Raw genomic sequence first — 23,502 nt, forward strand, 5'->3', positions numbered from 1 at the left:
TAGGAAGAGTATCTTCTGAAATAAATAGGGGAGAATTTAATACAGTAATAATAACAGCAATTACAAAAAAAAAAAAAAATTGGAAAGACAAGTTGAAAAAGGAACTTTCTCCTCATAACTTTTCCATGGTCAGAAGAAAATGCAGGGCTAGTCTTGCTCTGCATTCTTTCCTAGAAGTTTCAAAAGATAGTACAAAGTTGCCCAAATTCTTATGTTCCTGAGAAGATCTGTCTTTTGTTTCCTGGGTAGATAATAGTAGGAGTTATCTTTGTTCTCAAAATATATCTTTGTAGCTGCATAAAATTAATCAAATCAAATAAACTCAGAAAATCAACCAGATTTGCACTGCTGCAATAACCAACTTGGTTATCATTTGCAAAGAGTAAATCTACTTAGTGGCCTAACTTGTATTAGGATGTGGATTTCAAAGTTTAATGGATGCAAAATGCTAAATCATGGACTGTATAAAAACTCATTTTCACACTTTCTTTCCATATTTAAAAAACACATCTGTTTGTTTTTCAACTCAGGAGTATGAGTTTCATTCACAAAATCTCTTCTGTTGCCATGACAGGGATGAGTTTCAAAGTCTTACTTTTACTCAATATATATTCCCCATGTGCTGTTAATGAAGTAAAATTGGATAATAACATTTATCAATTTATTTTGAGATTGGAATTAATGATGTGGAAATGTTGAGCTTTTCCTTATATTTGCCCTGGTTTAATTTTACCTTTTTTTCTCGAAATGATGAAATTGTTCATTAAAAAAGAAAAAGAGTAAATTGTCACAACCAAATTAAAGCTTTTGATTAAGAGAGAATGTGTGTGTAAATTGTAGCACTTGCTGCTCTGTGCTCTGCTGTTGCTTTCTCCACCAGCTGAGACTCCAGTGTTTAAAATACTCCTTTTTTTTCGTACATAAAAATGTACCTCCAGCCCATCAAACCATTTCCTTGGGAAGTTGTGGTTCATGACAGCATGACCAAGTTAGTGTTCTAACCTAGAAATGAAAGGAAAGCAGAAGCTGAGCTGCTTGAGAAGCACTGGCACAGCAAGAGATTACCCTGTCTCGTTTTCCCCAAACCACATTTTTCTGGAATTACGCTTCCAGAAGAGTCCCCACCCAGGCAGTTCTTCTCCCAGATGAGGTAAAGGAAGCCACCATCAAGCTGAGCTGGGAGCTGTGCTGGGCTTCTCTGAGCTGGAAGCCTCTCCTCATGACATCACACCTGGCTGTGTTTCAGAGATTAATGAACGGCATCTTGTCAGCTTTAATACATAGCGGCGCTTGGGTTCACGTGGAAGATGGAATCATAAATTCCCTGAGCTGTGAACTACCCCTTAAGGACTCGCAGGGAGTTCTAAGAAGGCAAGAAAAAGAAATGACTGTAAACTACAGAGTGTGCCAGTTTTGAGAGAAACCTGCAGATTTTCTAGGACATTAGGTTTCAAAAGAAGGATTACACACAGACTAAACAGAGTAGAAGTCATAAAAATTTAAAGACATCACAAAAATAAGATCCTTTTTAGGTATGACTGAATACTAAAGGAAATTTATACTGAATTATACCACCCAAGCAGACCCATTAATTAACGTAATGAGAAAATATGTTCCATTTCCATGGACCAAGCGTGTCAGGAAGCATTTGACACTTTTAAAAGGGGGAGAGGTGAAAGCATGCACTTCACTGCTCTTGAAATTCCCAGGTTTTAGCTTATCTATTCACATTTATGTTTGGGCTGCTGAGGCATTAGGATATGTACTAATCAAGAGAGAGAAAGAAAAAACTACTGCAAGTGACTGATACGCCTTAAAAAATGTAAACACATTTCTGCTGAATAACTCAGGGTACTCTTGTATCCTGAACTTTGGAGAGGTTGTCATGTCATATCATAGGAAGGCAGGAATGAAAAGAATCTTTTTATTGTCAAGATATGATTCTGAAAATATTATATATGTGAAATTTAAAAATCCACAAGCAGATGCTCTGTGTTCATTCCAATGGCTTATACTTGTAAAGCTGGCAAGGAGGGCAATTTGCAGGACCAGGAAATAAAAGCCAGACATTCTAGGTTGTTCAGACATCATTTTTCTATGCAAAGGATTTAAAAAATCAGGTTCTAATTCCTTTTCTCGGAGTTTTATCCTATTCCTGTTATCCAAATATTCCTCTGTATATTGCTTGGAAATTCTTACAGTCATTCCTTGACAAAGCAAGCTGAAAAATTAGTTTGAGCCTTAATCTTTTTTTTAGGATGTGAAACCCTCTGGTCCATGTTCTTTTATTTTTTATCTGTGATGTAATGGCAGGTTGATGTTGAGAATGGGACATTGCAGGTAGCATCTTCTGCAATGTGTCTTGTAATTTTTCAGTTTGAATAGCAACTCCCAGATGTTTTCACACATATTTAGTTTTTGATAGATGGAACTATCCCCTCCAGATGTATTCTTAGACCTAATGTGTTGAACCATCTACATTTCTGAGGCATCACTTTAATATATTTTAATATATGTGTATTTTGCACTTATATAGCTGATGATTAAAGATACTCTAGTTTACAAATAAGTATCATTTTTGTGCGTGTAAAATTTTATGAGTTAAATACATACATGGTTGTTTTTTGGGATTAAACTTCATTTCTTTTCACTTGGTGGCAGGATTTGGGCCTGCAGATCCCTTTTCTCTTTTGTGCTAAGCAGCTTACATGCTGTGTGTGCAAAACTGTGCTGTAGCCAGAATAATACTTGAGATATTTGGTCACCAAGAAGCAACAGAAAGAAGGCCAAACCTTATGTTTTTGTGACCACATAAAAAGCAGGAGCTAAGTACTAATAGCTAACCTATCTGTGTGGTTGAAATGCAATGTAGCAGTTGTTTTATAATAGTAGGGAACAGAGGCAGAAAATGCACGAGGATTTTACATTTAATTGAAATCAGTGAAAATATTTTGCATGGGCAAAATCCAGTTTATTTACTTCAAACATAATCCTGTAGTGTGCTGTCATTTTACAGGAGTGCTGATCACTACCCTGATTATGTTAATCTTAATATTTGCAATGCAGAGAATATTAGTTTGTTTAAAATTGTTTGTCTCTTATATGTTGTGGAAAATTTATCAGCATTATCTATTTCTATTAAGATATCTATTACTGAGGAAAATGTGCTAATAATCCAAATAGCGATAATTGAAAGAAAGCTCTTTCTGAGAAGGCAGCTTTCAAAACAGTCAGAGGACAGAATCTCATTTGCTTCTCTTTACTCTTTATAAAAAGGTTAATATGAATTATTAATTCATCCCTATTAATTTGAGTGATCATTTTCTGATCTCTGGAAGGTTCTGCTTAACAGAGTAACGATACTGAGGATGAGCCCTCTGCTGTGCCTGTGCTGCAGTTAACAGGGATTGCAGAATATATTTCTGAATGAGGTGTCTGTGAGCACTTTGGGTTAAAACAGCCCTGTAGAGTTTCACAGCCTTACCTGGGGTGTCTCTTTGCTGCCCCAGACTTCCTGATGCCACCCCTGGGCTCCTGCTCATACTCCAGCTGACTCAAACTGTGTCCCAGACCTCTGTCCAACTCAATAGTCACTCAAAACTTCAGCAAACACTTGTCTTCACTTTCATTTCCTTTTCTAGTATAGAAAACACTTCAGTGTTTTCTGTTACTTGTTCAGAGGATGCATGAAAGGCTTCATGTAATCCTGTGGGGTTTTAACGTCTCATTGCCATAATTTGGCAAACCTTTTGTTTTGAGCTTTTCATTGGAGTATTTATTTGTCAGGGTACTGAAGCTCAAAACTCACAGAGATAATCATGTGCTCCACTGAAGCCCATTGCTGTCTGAACTTGTCTTCCTGAAGTCTCTGTTCAGCTCCATCAGATTTTAATCTCTTGGGTTGGTGTGCTGGCACCTCTGAAAGGACAGGCAGAACTCCTGTGGACGTCAACAGATCTGGATCTACTCTGTGACTTTCCTCTGGCAGGTGGATTTTGAAAACCAAAAATTTGTAGCTCTCAGGTGGTAATTTTTATGTTGGCACAGTTTTCTTAACGGTTTGTGGGATGGCTTTGTGCTTTTTCTGTTAGTCTTCTCCACTCTGTAAATCACAGTCACAGAATAGGCTGGGTTAGGAGAGACCTTCAAAGGCCATCCAGCCCAACCACTCTGCAGTGAGCAGGGATGTCTTCCACTGCATCAGGCTGCTCAGAGCCCTGCCCAGCTTTGAATATTTCCAGGGACAGGGCATTCACAACTTCTCCAGGCAACCTCTGCCAGTGTTTTAACACCCTCTTTGTAAAAAAAACTTCTTCCTCATATGTCATCTAAATCCTCCTTCAATTTGAAACCAGTGCCTCCTGTCCTGTCACAACAGGCTGTGCTCAACAGTTTGTTCCCATCTTTGTTACATGTCTCCTTCAAGAACTCAAAGACTCCAGAAGGGTCTTACCAGAGCCTTTCCTTTTCCAGTCTGAGCAACCCCAGCTCTCTCATCCTTTCCCCATGGAAAAATCATCCCTCCAATCATGTCTGTGTCCCTCCTCTGGACCTGCTCTGTGTCTTTCCTGTGCTGGGGTCCCCAGAGCTGGATGCAGCACTGCAGGTGGGCTCTTACCAGAGTGGAGGAGATGCTCTACCTGTGCTATGAAATGGGATTTTTATGATTTGTGAAATAGTAATAATTTAAAAAATCCCTTAATATTCCCTGAATATAAACAAACACTTTTGTCCCTTTATTCTTTTACAAAACTTCTTGGAGATTTCAGAGATGCTCTGCCCCAGTGAGGGCTAAGTGAAAAGTGTGGAAAAGGCAGCCTTGTCAATGCTGCCTGCTGCAAACAGACCACTTGGAAAAGCAGAGCAGAGAGGCAGAAAAGGGAGTTTGACTCACCTGGAAGCACTCACTGGAGTACTCAGTCTTGCTTCCTAGAGTGTGTATATCTAAATTGCTTAGCAGGACTAATTTAGTGGGCTAATTCACACTTTCAAAGAAGCTTTCTAGGCCAGAAGATTCTGGCTCTTCCTTCTCTTCTTTTGATCCACTGCTTTTTATCACTTCTGGCTTCACTCTACCTTGGATTCAACCAGAAAGACTACAGTCAAAACAATTTCTTGGGAAGGAACCAGAAGTTAGATCCACCTCTTTGTGAATCCTAGTGGTGTTCTTATCATTAAACTGGCACCACCACCCATGAAGTTAATTGAGGTGCTGGCTATGACTAACTTTTCAGGATTCTCCAAAGTCTCAAGCAAGCTTTGGCGGCTGTATTGCTTTTAGAAGGAGATAATTATCTATCTCCATATTGTTCGGGTACTTCTGAGCATATATGCCAGCCAGAAAAAAAATTAAGCTGTATTAAAAGAAACGTAGTGAGTTCAGGTGCCAGGATATTTAAGAAGTACTGGAAATGGGGTAGATGGAGCTCTTTGGGACTCAGAAGGGTTTACCCAGAAGAGTTTAGGCCTGGGACACACTTTGGGTAGACATTAATAGCACGTAGCTTGAAAACTGCTGTCTTTTTGGGGAAAAAGTGGTCCAAAACACAACTAAACAACCAAGCCAATCCTGTCTAATCTGTGTTTGGGAGACATCAACACCAAGGCTGTAGGTTCAATCCCATATGGGCCTTTTCCTGAAGAATTAGACTTGATGATTCTTGTGGGTCCAAGTCAGAATATTCTGTGCATATCCAGAATGTTCCATCTGGGGTAATTTCGAGTGAATCTGCAGTTTCAGCAACCACTGCTGCCTGAATATTATGTGAGGGATTTAATTTCCAGGCTAATAGAAAGTGTGAAGAAGAATTTGTAAGACAATAAGCTTAAAAAATATTTAAATGCAGTTTATCTGTATACTGAAAATCTGATAATTCCCTAGAAGTCCCAGCAGAAACAAAAAGCTGTAATTATAAATGCAAAGTAAAAATTATTCTAGTAATTTACACGGACCTCCTAGACATGAATTCATCTTACTACTAAGGTATTTAAATAAGAAACCTGAGAAAATGCCAGACAGCTGTATTTTTTGGAATAATTTTAATAAGCTAACATGGTAATGAGTTTACTGGTTGCATCCTTTTGCCCATATTGAAGTCTGTGCAACTCAGTCACTTCGCCGCAATTTTTTCTTGCAGAACCATCTTAAAAACTGCCTATTGTTTTACCTTTTCACTGCTTGTTTGCATCTATCTAGAACCAAATAGCTGTGAGTAAGTGCAGAAATGATGCATGAGGTATTAACGTGTGTGTGTGGCTGCAGGTTTGTGTTACAGATATAATAAGCAAGAGGTGTATATATGTGTGTGTGTGTAGGCTGCACAGCTATACATCTTGGAAAGCTCAGGGTTAGGCTGACATAAGTGCCTTCTGATGGCTTGCTAGCTAAGATCTAGCACGAGGCTCTCTGGGGATGAATTTCTTAAAAAAATAAAAGTGGGTTCGGCCACATTTATTTGATATTACATTCATAGGTGTAAAATAGCAGTTTATAGTTTCACTTGTCCATTTCCCTTGCTCTGGACCTGCTTCCCTGATCAAGAAATTCAATAGCTATTAAAAGCTGCAGCTGTACTAACAGTCTTATGCTTTATAGGAGGCATTTTGCAGCTATTACTTTAGAACAGGCGTTCTGTGCCAGTACAGATGTTACGTCCACCTTTTTCATAAGCACTTTATCTGCACCATGGGCATTGCATTTCTAATGTTTGCCTGAAATTGCTAAACATGCTCTGTGGCTGTAATTTATTTGGGCTGGTGTAGTTTAAAGGCCTGAAAGCTGTGTCTGCACCTGTTCTATTCATCCGACCAGGAAAGCACGAATTCCACTGCAGGAGGGTTTGTGCAGTTGGGATCTCTTCTTTATAAATCTCCTGAACCAAAGGCAGCCATTTGCTTCACGACTATGCTCCCCTTCCCTGAAGTGGAAATAGCTTGCATATATATATATATATAAATATATATCTCACAGAATCCCAATTTTCTCATACTGAAAGGAGAACACACCCCTTGTTCTAATGAGGGACAGGCATACTGCTCCCACATTCCCTCCCTCAGCCTACATCTGAGTAATCAGATGTGCATGGTGAAAGGTGAGACATGTAGGAGTGGCTCCAGTGTGTGCAACTGGAGCAAACTGTGCTAGGATAATGACACCTGTTTCATTGTGGGACAATGTGACAGAGACTTCTAAGTGAAATGCATTTAAAGTGAAAAATTATTGAAAAGGAAAAACCACTGCTTAGCCTGATTTGCCTTCTGACAGCACTGATATCAGTGAATTTGTGCTAATGGAAGCACAAATATAAGCAGCAGTTGAAAATGACTGAAACATTGACAATATCTGAATTTTGAATATTGAATGCTCAACCAGTGTTAGAGCCATTCATTCAACTGTTTTAGCGCAAAATTTTGGAATTAATGCAAAATCCAGGTGTAGTCCTAGCTCTGAAAGACAAAAAAAAATAAACAAAAAAAGAACTTAAAAAAACCCCAGAAACCACCCCAAAACAAGCAAACAAGGAAGCCACTGTTGAGTGAGGTTTCCCAAACCAAAGCTATGTCCCACTTTGCCCAGCTCTGCCAGAGACATATGTCATCCGTAGACATGTCATCAAATGTGACTCAAACCAACCCTTCCCCCAAAATAAATAAATCCAACCACATAGACCGAAATGATTCTTTGGCATCCTAAAGATTCTACCCTACTTACTTGTGGTGCATTTTTAATTTACAGTTAAACCAGGGGCTGATCCATTACTTAGTGTTTTCATTAAAGTAGAACAGAAAAAAAGCACTTGTGCCATAATCAGTCCCTTGAAACACTTGTAAATATGTACTGAATTTAGTGCAATAGAAGGGAGAAGCAACATATCTATAAGAAAACAAAGAACCAAGGGCTTAAGGAACAGAGCTGGATGTGGAAATAAAAAGGAGGCAATAAAAAGAAGATTGTTCAAAGTATATATTTTGGGAATAGTGATTAAATACTTACTCAAATATATTACTAGTAACCTTATTACTAACATGAAATGCTCCTGAATTGTGCATTTAGTCTTTGAATTCCTTTTGAAAGTTCTGATGGCTTTTGGCAAACCACACAAGACTTGTTGAAGAGGCCAAGGATACGCCTTTGGTAAATCCAAAAACAGATTCAGAATTTGGTCCTTCAGGTTTGGGATACCATCAGAAGCACTAGGTGGAATTACAGACCTGCTGTACAGAGCTGAGTGTATACAGTTCTCTATGTAAAATTCATGTCTTATGTGTTGTAAAAGGAATGAAAGGTAGCTGTTAATTCCAAGGCTTATAAATATGTCAGTGGGTTTTCATAGTGTCTTAATAAATTACAGGAATAAACTCAATGACTCATGATGTCACCAGAACTACACGCTGCACTGTATTTATTGTAATTATGTACAAAACCCACAGAATTCTTTTTACTATCTACATGAATATGTAGGTCCCACTAAAAAATCAAAACAATCCTCATGGATTTCTTCATTATTTATTTGCCATCTCTCAGCTGTTTTCTTGTTCTGAGCAGTTCTTCAAATGAAGAAAATTTTCAAGAAAATGTGTTTAAAAGAACATTGCTGCAACTGCTGTATTTATTCATAGAAAAGCTGAAATAAAATACAGTTTCCAAATATCCTCAAATTTGGGTGAAGTTCAAATTTTCCTTGGATCCTAGTTCTCTGGCTGGCCACCAGCCCGTATCACTAATGGTATAGCTAGCTGAAAAATGGAAAAACAATTTCATGAAAATTTCAAGGTTATTTTGGCTTCAGTCTGACACGTAGAGATAACATCAATATCGTAGAGTTGGTAATGCTTCATTCTTTAGTTTAAGAAATAAACACAGGACAGGCTAAAGACTTTAGGTAAGTTAAATGTGCACGACTAATTCAACAGCATTTCATATTACCAAAGCAAACTTAGTGTATGAAGAAGCCCTTGGCTCTTTAGAGCTCCCTGTCCCAACTGGTTTTTGCTGTCCCAGATGCAAGTGTAGCTTGCATTGAAGTGTTGTGTTGATTAACTGTTCTCTTGTATCATAAACCACGGGGCTGATCTCTGGAGCTGGCCCTGCTCCCATGCGTGTGCTCAGGTGCTGAGTTCAATGGAACAGAACCTGTTACTTAGGATGGGGAGAAAAGGAAAGAATTCCACACTGCATCCGTGTTTTATGGCCCTCATTTAAACCACTGGAAATGGTACCTCTGGATTTAACACACGGTGATTTGATGACGTGCTCCTCTGAAGATAAGAAATAACAAAAAAAAGACCTCAATATTTCTCCCTCTGTTGCTGAATGAATTCTCCAAGATATCTGTACTTCCAAAGCCTGTCCCCTTGCTCCAGCTGCATGTCCACTTGCCATGCAACAGGTATCTTTTCAACATGGATGTCTTCATTTTCTGTCCAGGGAACGCCATTCCAAACTTCCCATTCCAAAAATAATAGCAGTGTTCAGTCACATTTTATGAAAGCATCTTAGAATTTATATAAATAAAACTAGTGTACATTTCAAAGCATATATAAAAGGCTGGTGTTTTTCTTTTACTGCAAAGATCAAAGAGATGATTAATATTAAAATTTAATGAACTTTAAATTATGCATTTGGTCATAAAAATATTAAAAACAAATTAAAGCAGCAGGTGTACCTTATATAGTAAGATAAAGTTTAATATATTTTATTAGCTTAAGGGACACAGAATAACTATCTAATCAGAACTTCAGGCATGCATTTACATAAATATATTAAATTAAGAAAAGCAATTATACACTTAAACATCCTTTTGTCTAAAAAAAAATCATTAAATCCACAGATTAACAATAAATCCAACTCTATGTATTTATCACTTCCAGATACAACTGTTCCATTTCTCAGATATTACACAAATACATTTGTTAGAATTTATATGCATTATACATATATTATATATTACATAATAGTGTGTATACATACATGGTGTTCAATAATATAATAATAATTTGTAGTTTTTATAGCACTTTTCATTTGAAGAGCTCAAAGCGCTTTTACAAGGATTGATTTCACTAATTTTTGTATGGGAAGTGGAGGCACAAAGATGCAATTATTTCAGGTTATACAGAATTTGTGACAGACAGCAACTGAATTCTCTTGTTGGGAACTTCAGTCCTGCTGTCTCCCTAAAAGGAAATGCACATAATGCATATAGAGTCTGTGTAGGTAGATTTGCAAAGACATGTAAGGTCTCAAACCAAGAAAACATTAATTACATTAATAATGTTAAGCACATGACTTCAGTGAGGCTCATATGCTTAAAATTACTTGTGTGCTCCCAGCTAGATTGGTGCTTGTTTATGCTTAGTAGTAGAATTCAGTTTACAGAAGATGCTTAAACCTAGTTTGAGTGATATTTTCTAAGCTATTTTCCCACATTTCAAATGTACATACAGTACCTGATAGCTACTATGAAATAAAACTAGTTGAACAGGGGAATGCCACTACAGTAATGTTCTCAAGTGACAGAAGTTTTTTATTTCCTTTTCTGCTTGGCTCCCATTACAATCTAATTGTTCTCAAAGGGGAATTGAAGTTTTAATTCTGCAGTATATTTTGTGGGGGACAGCTAATAGCATTTTTGGATAATTCACAGGGTAGGGTTACTGCTCCTGGTACTAATGGAGACCACTACAAGCTACATCTGGTGACTTAATACCAGGTGGTTTCTGGTCTCAGTATGTCTTGATATGAATTAAGGTCATTCTGCACACCAGTTCTGAGTGCCTAGAACATTTTCTTTTTAGCAGCTCCTCTTAGGAAAATTCAGAAAATGGGGTTGTTTGTTACTGCCTTGTGATGCAAAACAGCCTTTTGTCCTACTGTAAAATGTATCCTACATAAAAAACCTGTCTCCAAACCAGCCAACTCTCTCTGCCTTCTTTCCAAGAATACTGTGAGCACTGCCACTGTGTATATTCACATGCTTTAGCTGATGCTGCCTTTCTGAAATTTCCTGGAAATGTAAGCAGTTATTCACTTAAAATATTTTTCACTTCATCACAAAATGAAAATAAATAAGAAAATCTCGTAGACCATAGAAGGACCTTTACTATATGATACCCTGGACCCTCTTGGTAGTGTGAAACAGCTGGAAAGTTGTTTTTTATCAGTAGAAGTAAATCTTTTCTCCAGTAATGTGATGTCTGTAAAGTAATGCTTGCTGTCTGTGCAAGAAAGTCTGACAATTTCATTTATGGAAGCCTGTCTGTGTGCAGTAGAGAATAGGAAAAGACACAAATAATTTGCATATAAACCAGAATATTAAGTGTTTGTTAATGTCTGTAGCACAGAATGATCACTAGATTCTCAGTACTGAGAGCTCAGGGAAGCAGGAGACTCACTCGGCTTTCACATCAGCTGATGGCTGGACTTTTAAAAGGCACTGAGAAGTCAGGCAGATTTTGTGTAAATGCTGGCAACACCTATAAGGAAAGCCAGAGGGATTGGAAAGCTCTGTAGGGCTCCCTGCAGGGCTGGGGCTGCACTCTTATTCCACAAAACATGGGTGCAATGCTGCAGATGCAGACATGGAGAGGTCATGCGTGCACTGATGTCTGAAGTTAAGATCTTCTGCCAGCTAAGTGGATATCTTTTAAGGACTTAATCCTGTAACTAATGAAGTCAATAGGAGATTATCAGTTGACATCAATGGGCTTGGAGTCACGCCCTCAAAGATTAAAGTAATCCTGTACTAAGCTTTCAGGTGGCTTCTGCTGTTTCACACCTATATCCCAAAAAGTACGTGCCTTATTTCACTGAATAACTCTGTTGTTGAAAACAACAAACTTTTCAGCAAAACAGTCTTATTTTTTTTTTACTGTTTCTGAAACATTTTGTCCTGAAACTACTCAGGGAAATATTTATTTATCAGGTTTTTGTAGCCAGAACGCAGATTATTTGGTACAAATTTTCTGCAAATTTGAATTGAAATAAATTTAAAGGATTGGCAGCATTTTTTATGAGTATGTTACATTTTATTTTTTTAAATATTGCAAATTGAAAATAATTAGTTTTTATTTACCCCTTGGCTTCCTTCTGTTTTTTTTCCAAGACAAAGGACACCTTTTAAGTTGGATAGAAGATCAAAATGGCAAAATTACTAATTAAAGTGATACACAGATAATCTAAAGGATAGTAAATTAAAATGCATGAATGTCTTTTAAGAATGAACATGATTAAGGAGAAATTAGCTCAACAGTCTGTCTTTGGACTTGTTTTTTCCACGTAGAACTAATCTTATAAATGCCTATTTCATGGATGCAATCTAATCTTATAAATGCCTATTTCATGGATGCAATTAGAATTAGATGTATGAAAACTCATTTTCACCAGAGTGCAACTTTACACCTGTGAATTACTTGTTCATATTTTCAGTGTCTCCATTTTGCGTAATTTTACAGGAAAAGGGCCTTGTTTCTCAAGCCAAGTTAGAGAAAATGTGCACTGAAAAGCTAAATTTCATCATGCCAGGGCTATCATTCTGGTTTTCAGTGAAGGCACATGATTACTGGATTGCAATGGGTAAATTTGTGATAAGCACAGTGACTGAAGTGATTTCTGCCTTCCTGCAGCTTCAGTTTGTTTGTGCCTGAGCTGTGTGAGGCTGCTACTCCTGGACTGTAAATTCCCAACTAGGACAGTGCTAGCTAGAAATCACTATAAAATAGCAACATTCTGTGCAATGACCAAAAGATAAAAACCTCAGCCTGCTGGAAAGATGTTGATGCACACATCTGTCAGGCACTTCCAAAATTAATAAGCACCTGCAGCAACCAGAGATTGCTGATGTTTTCTGTGGGTCTAGAAAGGAAGAAGCTGCAAAACCAAATGTGGACAAGTGAGTGAAAGAAGGAGATAAACAGAGGGGTCTTGTCAGTGACACAGAATTTATATTCTTATTTATACCTAACTTACACTTGGCATGAAATAGAATAATGTGTGAGGATTTAAAGGTAAAAAGGGTTTGGATCTGAGTCCCTATCTGTTAACAGAAGAAATTTATTCTCAGAAGGGGAGGCTTTGAGTTAGTATTTCTTATGGGGCGCAGTAGAAAAATGAGTTTACTGTTTTTCTGAAATGGAGTGAAATGATTTGGAGCTGATTTTGCATAACATCTTTTTGTCTCCCTACTTATCTATGGAGTAAAGATGTTTCTCCTTATATTCCTGTAATATGCCTTCTTTCTGACCAGAGGCATGTAAAAAGAGAAAGATGAGTTTTCTGTCCCAAAATAAGAAAGCAGGGGTTTAACACTAGCAGGCATCAAGGAGAGTCATGTTTCTTGCAACAGGTAGGTTTGTTCTCCTTCAGCAGCAGAAAGGCTGAAAGAATGTACAATGTGTTGGGAACAGAGAGGCAGTATCTCCGAATAAAGGAAGAAATGAATGGAATAAAAGATTAGGGGAGAGAGACACACAGACAGAGACAACTTGAACACATACATAAGATCCCTTCTGGAGGCCCTTATCTAATTGCCTCATTTATCTACTTTCATTTATAAGCTCAGTTTTATTCTGGGACACTCTCGGAGGTTGTGTGAGAATGGCTGCAGAATGACCTAACTGGCAACAGGCTTTCTACAGACCCTTTTTTTTTCCTTTTTCTTTTTTTTTTTTTTTTTTTTTGTATGCCAATTCTCAGGGCAATTACTGCAGTTGCCCTTTTTATATCAGCATCTTGGGTGGCTAGGCCTGGGGTTTGCTCACTCTTTTTAATAGTATAATTTCTTTTGATAAATAAGCAGCTAGGATTTTTTTTTCTTTCTTTTTTTTTTTTTTTATGAGAATACTTCTTTTCCACTGGGACTTCCTATGAACATGTGGGCTTAATGCAGATGCCTGCTTTCACACAATATAAAAGATGATTTAAAAATGAATCAAAACAGTTTCACAAACTATCTCCCTCTTCCTCAAACCTTCATTTAGATTATTTCTTCATTTTGAATTTTTTATGGAATGACTCAGAGCAGATTTTTTTTTTTTAAATAAAACAAACTAAAGAATTTTGCTTAAATTTGGAATAGATTTTCTGGGTGCAGCACAGTCGATGTGAGTTTTTGCTGTTGATTTGAATGAGGCCTGGATTTAATTCTTAGCTCTTACTGGATTTTTATTTTCAGATTTAACTAGTAAACTAAATTTTCGTTATTATTAGATCAAAACTCCAAGATCATTGTTTTCTGTTCTCTGCATGACTGTGGCATGTATATATTATTGTGAACCTCCAATTTAGGTGCCATCTGTGGTATTTTTTAAGGCACTAAGCAGTGAGAAAAGAGCTATCACATCTCCCCAGCTGGTTGTTGAAAACAACGTGTCACAGTAGAGTTAAAGTTGGGTTTATTTTTAAATATATTTCATTGAAGAAAGTGTTAAAGATGTTATCTCTGTCAGATATTTAAACGTTGCTAAAATACTTCAGCGACTTTCTTGCCTTGCTGATTATGAAGAGTGTAATAAAACCGTGCTATGTGACAGATTTAGACAGCTGGCTCATTCATGAGAAGTTCACATTTTTGTCACCCACGTTGAATAAGGAAAGATTAGATGCTAAGGTCAATTTACAAAAATGGTTGTCAGGACATTTTTTAATTGTAGAACTTTTTGTGATGGAATTCAGGGAAAAGACTAAAGGCAGAAAGCAGCGGAGACAAAGAGCTGCTATTAACCTACAGATGCTACCACAGGGTTCATTTTAAGATTGGTCACACTGCTTAGCCAATGAAGTGTTCGTGTGACTATAAGGGACCACCCTTTTCTGGGGTGAGAGGGCAATTTGGTCTTCATGCTCATTTAATCCCAAGATGTCTTTCAATGGACTGTCAGTTGAATCTACATTGTGCAAAATTATGCATGCACTTTTTAATGCAGACCATTGTTCTCTGAGCACTTAACCAAGATTTCTCAACCAATTTCCATTGGGCATGAGGTCACTCGAAACCCAGGCAAACATATATGGAAGGCAAATGTAATTAATTGTCTGTTCCTTGGAGCTGGAATGTGTGAGACACAGAAATGCAAGTATCAGTTATGCTGTAATTTCAGATTTAATACTCACTAAATGAACACTGACAAATTTCTATAAAGGAAAATTTGTTGCATGCTGCTGCCCTGGAGAGATGATTTTACTACTGGAATGTAACATGGTGAAAGTCTTTTAGATCTGTTTGGCTAAAGTGTTGGCAATCTTTGACGCATGAGCAGCTGCTTCTAAGGACCACAGGATGTGCACACTGGTGCTGCTCTGCTTTCTTTTCTTAGGCAAGATTTTATAAAAGCTGCAGTAGGTAGTTTGCAGGTAGTGCAAAAGAAACCTGATAGTTGGTAAGCAGTGAACAAAGAAACTGCCAGCAGAGCCAGAGATAAGAGGGCACCAGTTCTGCAGATACATCTAATTAATTAATACCTCAGAAAACCTGGCTACAGCACGTACACCACATTTACTGATACATTTACAAAGACCTGGTTTTCTGTTGGCTCTCCAAGGAACCCTTAGAGCTGCATGGGACAGGAGCTGCTGTAGGTTTTGTACACGTGCCACGATGCACAGGCAGCCTGTGCTCATGCGAGCCCTCGCCCCGGACGCCCCTTTCAGTGTGGCATGGGCAGAGTCTGCCTGTGTATCACCTCCTGCACTGTCCTGCTACAGTGAAAATCACTTCAGGGACACACGCTGCAATTTTATTGTGGATGGTGGGCATTTGCTTTTTTTTTCCTCATCCGGTGTAAATGAACACAAAGTTGACACAAGGGTACATTTCTAGATTAGATCCACAACACACTGAAGTGTGTGTGTGTGTTTGCTCTCTCTTTCCCAGTCTTTCCAATTACCTTGGTGAAAAATGTAACTTTAGTATTTGGACATGGTAAAGCTGTCTCATCTGGGTGATGTCTATATTATAAAAATAAAATAAAATAATATAAATATGTAACATGAACCCAGTGCCCATCGTTAAATAAAATATATGATAAAAAGCAGACCTTCTAGGATGACTGGTTTTGAAATATGCGAATATAATTTAATTATTAAACACTTGAAACAATCTTGATATTAAGCTGCGATAACCAGATTTTTGCATCTATGCTAGATAAAGAAATAACATTCTGTAATAGAGTTACATTGATGAAAGTGAAGGTTACAGTCTTACAATGAATTGCCTAGATAGGAATGCATTAAGCACTTCTGAAATATTGTCTCATGATGGAGTTCAGTTTACCTCAGAAACTGTTACAACTGGATTTGATTAAGTCCAGCAGTTTATACAGCGATGTTTGGAAACTGCTTTCTCACTGCTATAATCAGATAGGTACAGGAATGAGATTTCTGGGATGTCAAAGAATCCATTAAGACACCAGGAAAGTCCTTTGACAGAAATGTGTTTTACAGTGGAATTGCTTCGTAAACTATTTCTCATGAAGAAATAAATATTAAAAAAGATTCCACTCTCTGCAAAACCGTATTTGTGATAGCGGCTGCGTGTGTATGTGTGCACATATTGCAGGAATATTTACACACATACAGGGGATTATTCTGCACATTGGTGGATATTACACTTAAATTAATAAAGTAAATCAAATCACCGGTGTTTGTTGCAGGATAACAGTCTTTCAAAAATGACAGGATTCAAAACAAATGCCCGTTGAAAGTGGAATTTCCAAATAGTCCCAGAAACTATACAATGTAGCTGGTTAGATCCAGCAAATAGGATGTCATGTCTAGGATCTGATCCAGAATACCTGCCCTTGTCACTCTTCGGATGTTTCTGTCCACTTGTTCACACTGGGGGCCGAGATAGCCTTTTTTACATAAGCATTTGTTGGGCCTTACACAGACACCTCCATGTCGACAGGCTGGGTCACATTTCGCTGTGGGAGAAAAAAAACAGGAATTTTCTAATTTGTTTCGGCCGTCACAAACCAAGAAAAGATACAGTACACATTCATTTAGAGCTTTTCTAACCTTGTAGTGATAAAGCATATAAATTAAAAACAACATAGAAAGGGTGAAATGTGAGGAGTGTTGAAAGCATATTTTCTAAAGTTTTAGAATATTATGGGGAGGAAGTAATTTTGTATATCTGTGAGGACATTTCCTGGGAAAGACTGATAAACTCAAATAACAGATTTTTTTTGAAATGTCCAATTCTCTTATTCAGGGAATTCATTTTGGAATCTCAGGCAAAATCCTTTGTATACTCAGAGTTCTGCACTACACACATGCCTTGGCAAAGCATACTACACCTGAGCAGTGCACCCAATGCACTCCTTTGGCTCTTGAATCACTTAATGCTGGGACCAAAATTCCTTTTGGAGAAGAAAGAGCCAGGGTGTTTTCTTCAACCATTTTTATTAGTTATATGAGTTTCAAAGTTTTCCCCTCTCTTTAGTGGATGCCTGATGATTTATCTATAGAATTCTAGGTTAATCAGCTTGCTTCAGTCTTTCAAATATAGCTCCTATTTTAAATTGTAGCCAGTGTTAGCAAGATGAATAATCAATAACTTTAGTTGTGGAAGTATTTTCTTCTGGGGTAGTCACAGGACTGTGATATATATAATGTACATAATATATCTTTCTTTTTCTGCAGGTGTTATGCTGCTTAATGTCATCTATTGCAATGAACTTTAATATGGGTTTATGGATATTTATACTACACTATCGAAATGCAGGTTTTCTTGATTCTATCCAAGAGTTTCTTAACTACAGGAAAAGGAAACTCACACCTTGTAAGGTAATTTTTCTTTTTTAAAGTATAATAGTAGCTTGTGGTTCAACTTAGACCATCCCTGTTAACTGTCATGTGGGATACAGGGAAGGAAGATCCTTAGCCTGCATATTTTCTGTGGCTTTCTTGCTCATTGTCCATCAAATTATCTATCATAAAGCTGTGATTTTTAAAACAAAACAGGTAATTCAAGACACATTTATGTTCATGTTGGAGGCATTTTTAACTTTTAAGTTCCACTTGGACAAAGGCTGTAGAATGAGCCCCATTCTCTAAATGCAGGACGGCTCTGGAAAGTGAGGACAATTGAAGTTGGGATATTTGGCCAGATTAGCTCATCCATTTCTCTAATTGCCTTCATTGCTGGGTTGTAGATGGTCATCTCATGAATCTTTGCCAGTAAGATACTTTATTAGTGCTTTATTAATTTCATTTCATTCCAAAGTCATTTCTGCTTGTCACCAAAAACCTGGAGGTTGCTGAAATTTACACTCCAGCCTATAAGGACTTCATAGCTGACCCTGCTTCACCAGGGCTCTCCTAAGTGCACTTCCAACCTGAATTATCCATGATCCATTGTGGGATCGTTGTTTTCCCTTAGTCCTTGCTATTTCTTTGAGTTCTACTGCCACAATATCAACATCTCTTTGTGTGGGCATCTGGTCAAACTCGCTGGCCAAATACACCCAGTCAGGGGACTCTGCTGATGCTGAGGAATAAAATCTTTGTAATAACATCTCGTGGTGCCCAGGCTGGCCCTGGAACATCTGCACTGGCCAAAATGACACAGCTCAGACAGAACCACAGCCTCTGAGACAGGGATGGCACAGCTGTGACACTCTAGGCTCGTTCACCTCATCCCTTGGCTGGCACACTCATCATCTTAGTTCAGTCACAGTCACTTTTCCAAGTGACTTTTAAAAGCGAAAGCAGCAAGATGGACTTGATGAAATCACTGTAATAATGGATCCCAATAACATTGATTATTTGCTGTTTTATGATATGTTGTACAGAGAATTCTCTTCAACAAACTGGAGCCATTTCATTTGGTAGGATCAAAAGCAAGAACGTACCAAAACTAAAAACTATGCATTAAATTAGTGAAGTGCAAAAGATGCAATGGAGACCTGCAGTTCTTCTTTACCATCTTTCCTGCCAAGTCACCTCTCTTTGACACTGACAGTGATAATACTGAAAGTGGAAGGTGAATGTCCAAACACAGGACATGTAGTGACTGCATTTCCTTTCACTTGAAAATCTTGGTGGAAAAAACAATAATATTTTTGTCATATTTATGTTATCAATTGCATTCTGCACTGGCTCACAATGCATTAGATGTTTTAGCAGTTGCATTAATCTAAAGATTTATTGTTCTCCTGCAGCTCATGAAATCAGTATTTTCTAATGTGGCCTTACAACTGAAGGCCAATATATTGGTCAACATATACTGAAAATTTCTCTGAGCAACTAATTAAAAGCCAATTATGACATGTCACTGCTTTTTTCACTTGTTGCTGTGAATCTGTATACAAACCAGTTCTGCAGAACTCTCCTTCCCAGCCTTGATTACAGCAGCATTTTCCTGTGGGAGTGCAGTGCCCGTTCCGACAGTGCCTTGAACATTCAGATGTCAGTATCTGTGCAGGCTGAGCTGTTCTTTTGCATTCTTCAGGGACTAAAGGCCTGAAAAAAACCATGCAAACCAAACAAAGAGTTAAAAGTCAGGGGCAAAAAGAAAAATTTTGATTTTTAAATTAAAGGCCTGATTCTCTGCTGTATTATCAGTGGGAAAAATAATGAGATTTCTTTTTTTCTCAGAAAAAGAAGTAAGCCCAGAGATGATATGTTACAGGAAAATACAGTACAATTTGCTATTATTTTATGTAACTGCCTTCAAAGATCTTCCACAAGATTAAGCAATAGTCCTTGAGAATTCCTGAAGCATGAACCTGCCAAAAGCAGCTTGCTGAAGGTTTATCTTCATAAAGCTGCCAGTTTATTGCAGGCAGAAAAGGTGGGGTTTTTTTCCTTTCTAGCTGATCTAGATTTCCCCTAAGAAAGGGGGAAGAGTAACCTGAACAAGTTTCATGGCATTGTGACGCGTAATAATTTTGCAGAAGTATTTCCTCTGTCTACAAATTCAGTTTTAAACTGCTGGCTTTTTATTTTCATATTTCCATAGAATGATATTTGGGCTGTGCATTCTGGATGCTTATTCAAGCATCTGAACATCAGAAAAGACTTTTTCACTCAGAGAGTCACCAAGCACTAGCACAGGTTGCTCAGAGAGTTGTGGAGTCTCCATCACTGGAGATACTTGGAAATTGTGTGGGAAATTGGCTGTGAGAGTCCCTGTTTGAGCAGGGGGGTTGGACCAGGTGCCCTCCAGAGGTGCCTTCCAAACTCAGCCATTCACCATCAGGTGATTCTGCGGAATGTATGCACAAAGAAAATTCCAGTTCAGATGACTTAAAATATTTCTGACACTGGATGTTTTGGATAGGATGATAGGACCATCTAAAGGCTACAGGTTCCCAGTAGAGGTACCATGTTTTGTCTCTGCTGTAGGTTTGGCTGCACAGGCACAAGTTTGGAAAAGAATTTCAGGATCTCCCAACTGATCTTATCAAGTAATTGAATAGGAGCATCATGGAAAATTAAGTTAATTAGTGACAAATACAAAATTGCTCATTCCATAAGAAATCATCTTAACTACTGCCATACATATTAAGCTTGAAATGAGCAGGAAAAATATTCTAATAGTTAGTGGAGAGCTTAAGAGAAACCTTGGCTAAGTGTCCAGCTAGAATCCAAACAAACCAAAACAAAATTCTATGAGAGAATAGAATAGAATAGAATAGAATAGAATAGAATAGAATAGAACAGAATAGAATAGAATAGAATAGAATAGAACAGAATAGAATAGAATAGAATAGAACAGAATAGAATAGAATAAAGACAGTGTTCATTATACTGACATCAGTATTAACACCTCAATTTTATGCAAATAGCTGGAATAGCAGTTTGTGCACTGATTACTCTGTCACATACTAAATTCCTAGACTGATAGTCTTTGCAGAGGAAAGGATAGTTTTTGGGGTCTGAGAAAGAGTGGGTATGATGGAAGTGTACAAAACGGTGACAAAAGAAAAAGAGGGAAAAAATTGGCATTCTTGCTTATCTCTCATTTCAACATCAGAAGAAACATCAAGGGAAAAAAAATAAGGTAAAGAAAATAAAATTAACTAGCTGAACTTGTGACTACTAAGATATCAAAAGATAGATATCTTAGATGATGCCCATGTTCTACTAGGATTTTAAACAGATATTTCCGTGTGCAATGGCACCATTCAGAGTAATATTAGATAGGGTAAAAATAATTTTAAAAAAAATAAGCATTCATACCTAAGTCCCTCCCTAGCTGACTGGGCTTACATTTTCCCCACCCCTTTTGACATGCATCTTGTTAATGGTTCACTACAGGGTTTCTTGCATTTTTCCTTGAAACAGAGTAAAACAGTACATACCCACTGGTTTGTTTCAGCATAGCACTTTCTCTGCTCAGTCTTAATTACTACCATGATTATTTAAACATCCACACACAAGAACTGGTTTCCCAAAGATGTTTAGGACAGAAAGAATGTGTAGGTGCTTCTTTAGCATAGCACCAAGTCCCGATTTCCAAAGCATTTCTGAGAATCACACTGAAGGTCCTGTATTATTTAAGGGCTTTGAAACATGTTTTGACACCTTTGGTGCAGCATATTTGAAACCTTTTCAGTTTTACTGTTTACATATTTCCACAGCTGTCTTTTAAATAGAATGCATTATTTTTTTGACCTGTAAGGAATTCCAGTTCTGTAATGAGCAATGAGTGCATTACATATGTTCTGGTTAAGAAAGTTCCTACGCTTAAAAAATTATAAGCAATATTCACAAGCAATGCTGTTTTGGAAATTATTCTAGAAAATAATATGATTTTCAGTGGAGACTTGTTCAAATTTAAGGTAAAAAGATCTGTCTTCTAATTCCTACATCTGGAACAAAAATCTACATTTGAAATAATTTCTGTATAGCCAACTGCGCAGGATGCAACATTCTTTATCTGTCACTATTTAAAGCTCATTTATTTCAAGTTACTTTAAATGGGAACCTTCTCTTTCTCTTGCTCAATCACAAATACAATACAGTGTTTAGCAGGAAACGTAACCTCAGGCTCCTTGGAGCATCTCTTGGAAAAGAGCTCCATTGGCATATCTTTAGCAAAGAATGACCTCTTATTTACAAAGGTACTTTATTTGGGAAGGTAATGATTTATTTCATTAATAGATATTAAGTATTTGTCTATGATAGTGCTATAATACATGGTTCTTTTTTATGCAATTAGGAAGGCAGAAGTCACACTTTTTTGTATCCAGCTGAGTATGGCTGGTCACTTTTATGATTTAAAGTTTTCTACCGCTCTCGGTACTTGTGAATATAACCTTGCCTTCTATTCTACCATCAATCAAGAACTTGCACTCATCAGCCTCGGATAATATTTATTAATGGTGGGGTGGAGTAGAAACAAAGATGGAAAAAATTCTGGTTGGCAAGGTGCCTTAGGAGAAGAGGAATACAAATGCAGCTGCAGCGGAATCCTCGCGTGTGAGAATCGCTGGTTTTCCTTAGCTGTGCTCTGGGAAAAGCCACACTTCTTTCTCAGGATTCGAGTGCTGCTCTGGGACCAACACGTGTCGAGAGAAAGCCTCTGCCCCACAGCACTCACACTTTGCATTCTTAGGGCTTGGAAGGGGTGGAAATGCTCAGGCTCAGCACAATTGAAGTGAGTCTCACAAAGGTAGCGCAAGTCCTGAAACTGACTGTTGGGACTTGATCTCTCCGGCACTTAGACAGGACCATGATTTTGTTTATATAACCAGTGCTTCGCTGTGTCTCCTGACGTGGAAAATGGAGGGGAATAGATGGAGCCACACTCTAGGCTGGAGAGAATTTTTTTCCTTGTATCCCTCAATCTATAAAACTCTAAAGGGTACAGCTTGATTACTCTTACAGTAAGCACTATTTGGTCCGCAGAAAGCCAGCCAAAAATGTAGCTGATAATGACTATTTATATGGTCTGTACAATTCTAGTTATCTTAAAGAGCTGTTCATATATACAGTACAGTACAGTATATCTTGCTTGTTAAAACAGGCTTTCATGAAACTGTATAACAACTCTAAATGTATGGAACATGGAGGAAAAGTTGTACTGGGGGCTGGGGCCTCGCTGGATCCCTTCACTGACGTGTGCAGTGAGCCGGGAATTCTTCACTGTGCAATGTGTAAAATAATTTTTGCTGCCTTACCATAGCTAGTAGCAGTAGAAGAAAGCTGCCTCTACTTTTTAGAGGCATGTAAAATCCAACATGCTTTAATAGATTAAAACTCATTCTGGCATAACTCAGGACTTCATGCTTTCTTCAGCACATCTCTTCACAGCTCCACTAAATACAGAGTGAGGTCGTTGCTGTATGTGGTATCTGTTACTCAGATGTGCATAAATCAATGCAAATGCAGGGGCAAGCTCTGCAGTAAACAGAAAACAATTCCTCCACCAGGCTTTTGACACAATATAAAAAAATCTCTACTTCCCTACTAAAGCATAGGAAAAAATAAGGCACAAAAAAATTCCTGGATGTTCAGATTTCAAAGAGGAGACACTGCTGTAGAAATCTTGATACAAAATA

The 23,502-nt window shown here is 37.8% G+C and overlaps 2 protein-coding genes across 3 annotated transcripts in view; one reads left to right on the forward strand and one right to left on the reverse strand.

Moving 5' to 3' along the window:
* ANAPC10 (anaphase promoting complex subunit 10) overlaps positions 1-23,502 on the forward strand; it is a 171,007-nt gene that overhangs the window by 74,833 nt on the left and 72,672 nt on the right. The window contains exons 5-6 of one of the 2 annotated variants that reach the window (XR_010360826.1): positions 17,636-17,779; positions 18,787-18,977. Coding sequence is in view for 1 of the 2 variants with exons in the window: in XM_064416774.1 (XP_064272844.1) it covers positions 17,636-17,779 (144 nt within the window). In the remaining variant the exon portion in view is untranslated. The remainder of the gene's footprint in view (positions 1-17,635; positions 17,780-18,786; positions 18,978-23,502) is intronic. The other variant, XM_064416774.1, reaches the window with a different exon arrangement.
* Positions 13,587-23,502, reverse strand: part of HHIP (hedgehog interacting protein) — a 70,808-nt gene continuing 60,892 nt past the window's right edge. Inside the window, exons 12-13 of the mRNA XM_064416762.1 lie at positions 19,308-19,456; positions 13,587-16,914 (exon numbers count right to left, since the gene is read on the reverse strand). Coding sequence (XP_064272832.1) covers positions 16,721-16,914; positions 19,308-19,456 — 343 coding nt within the window. The 3' untranslated portion in view covers positions 13,587-16,720. The remainder of the gene's footprint in view (positions 16,915-19,307; positions 19,457-23,502) is intronic.

Source organism: Passer domesticus, chromosome 4 (assembly GCF_036417665.1).
Source record: "Passer domesticus isolate bPasDom1 chromosome 4, bPasDom1.hap1, whole genome shotgun sequence".
In the NCBI taxonomy this organism is placed as follows: domain Eukaryota; kingdom Metazoa; phylum Chordata; class Aves; order Passeriformes; family Passeridae; genus Passer; species Passer domesticus.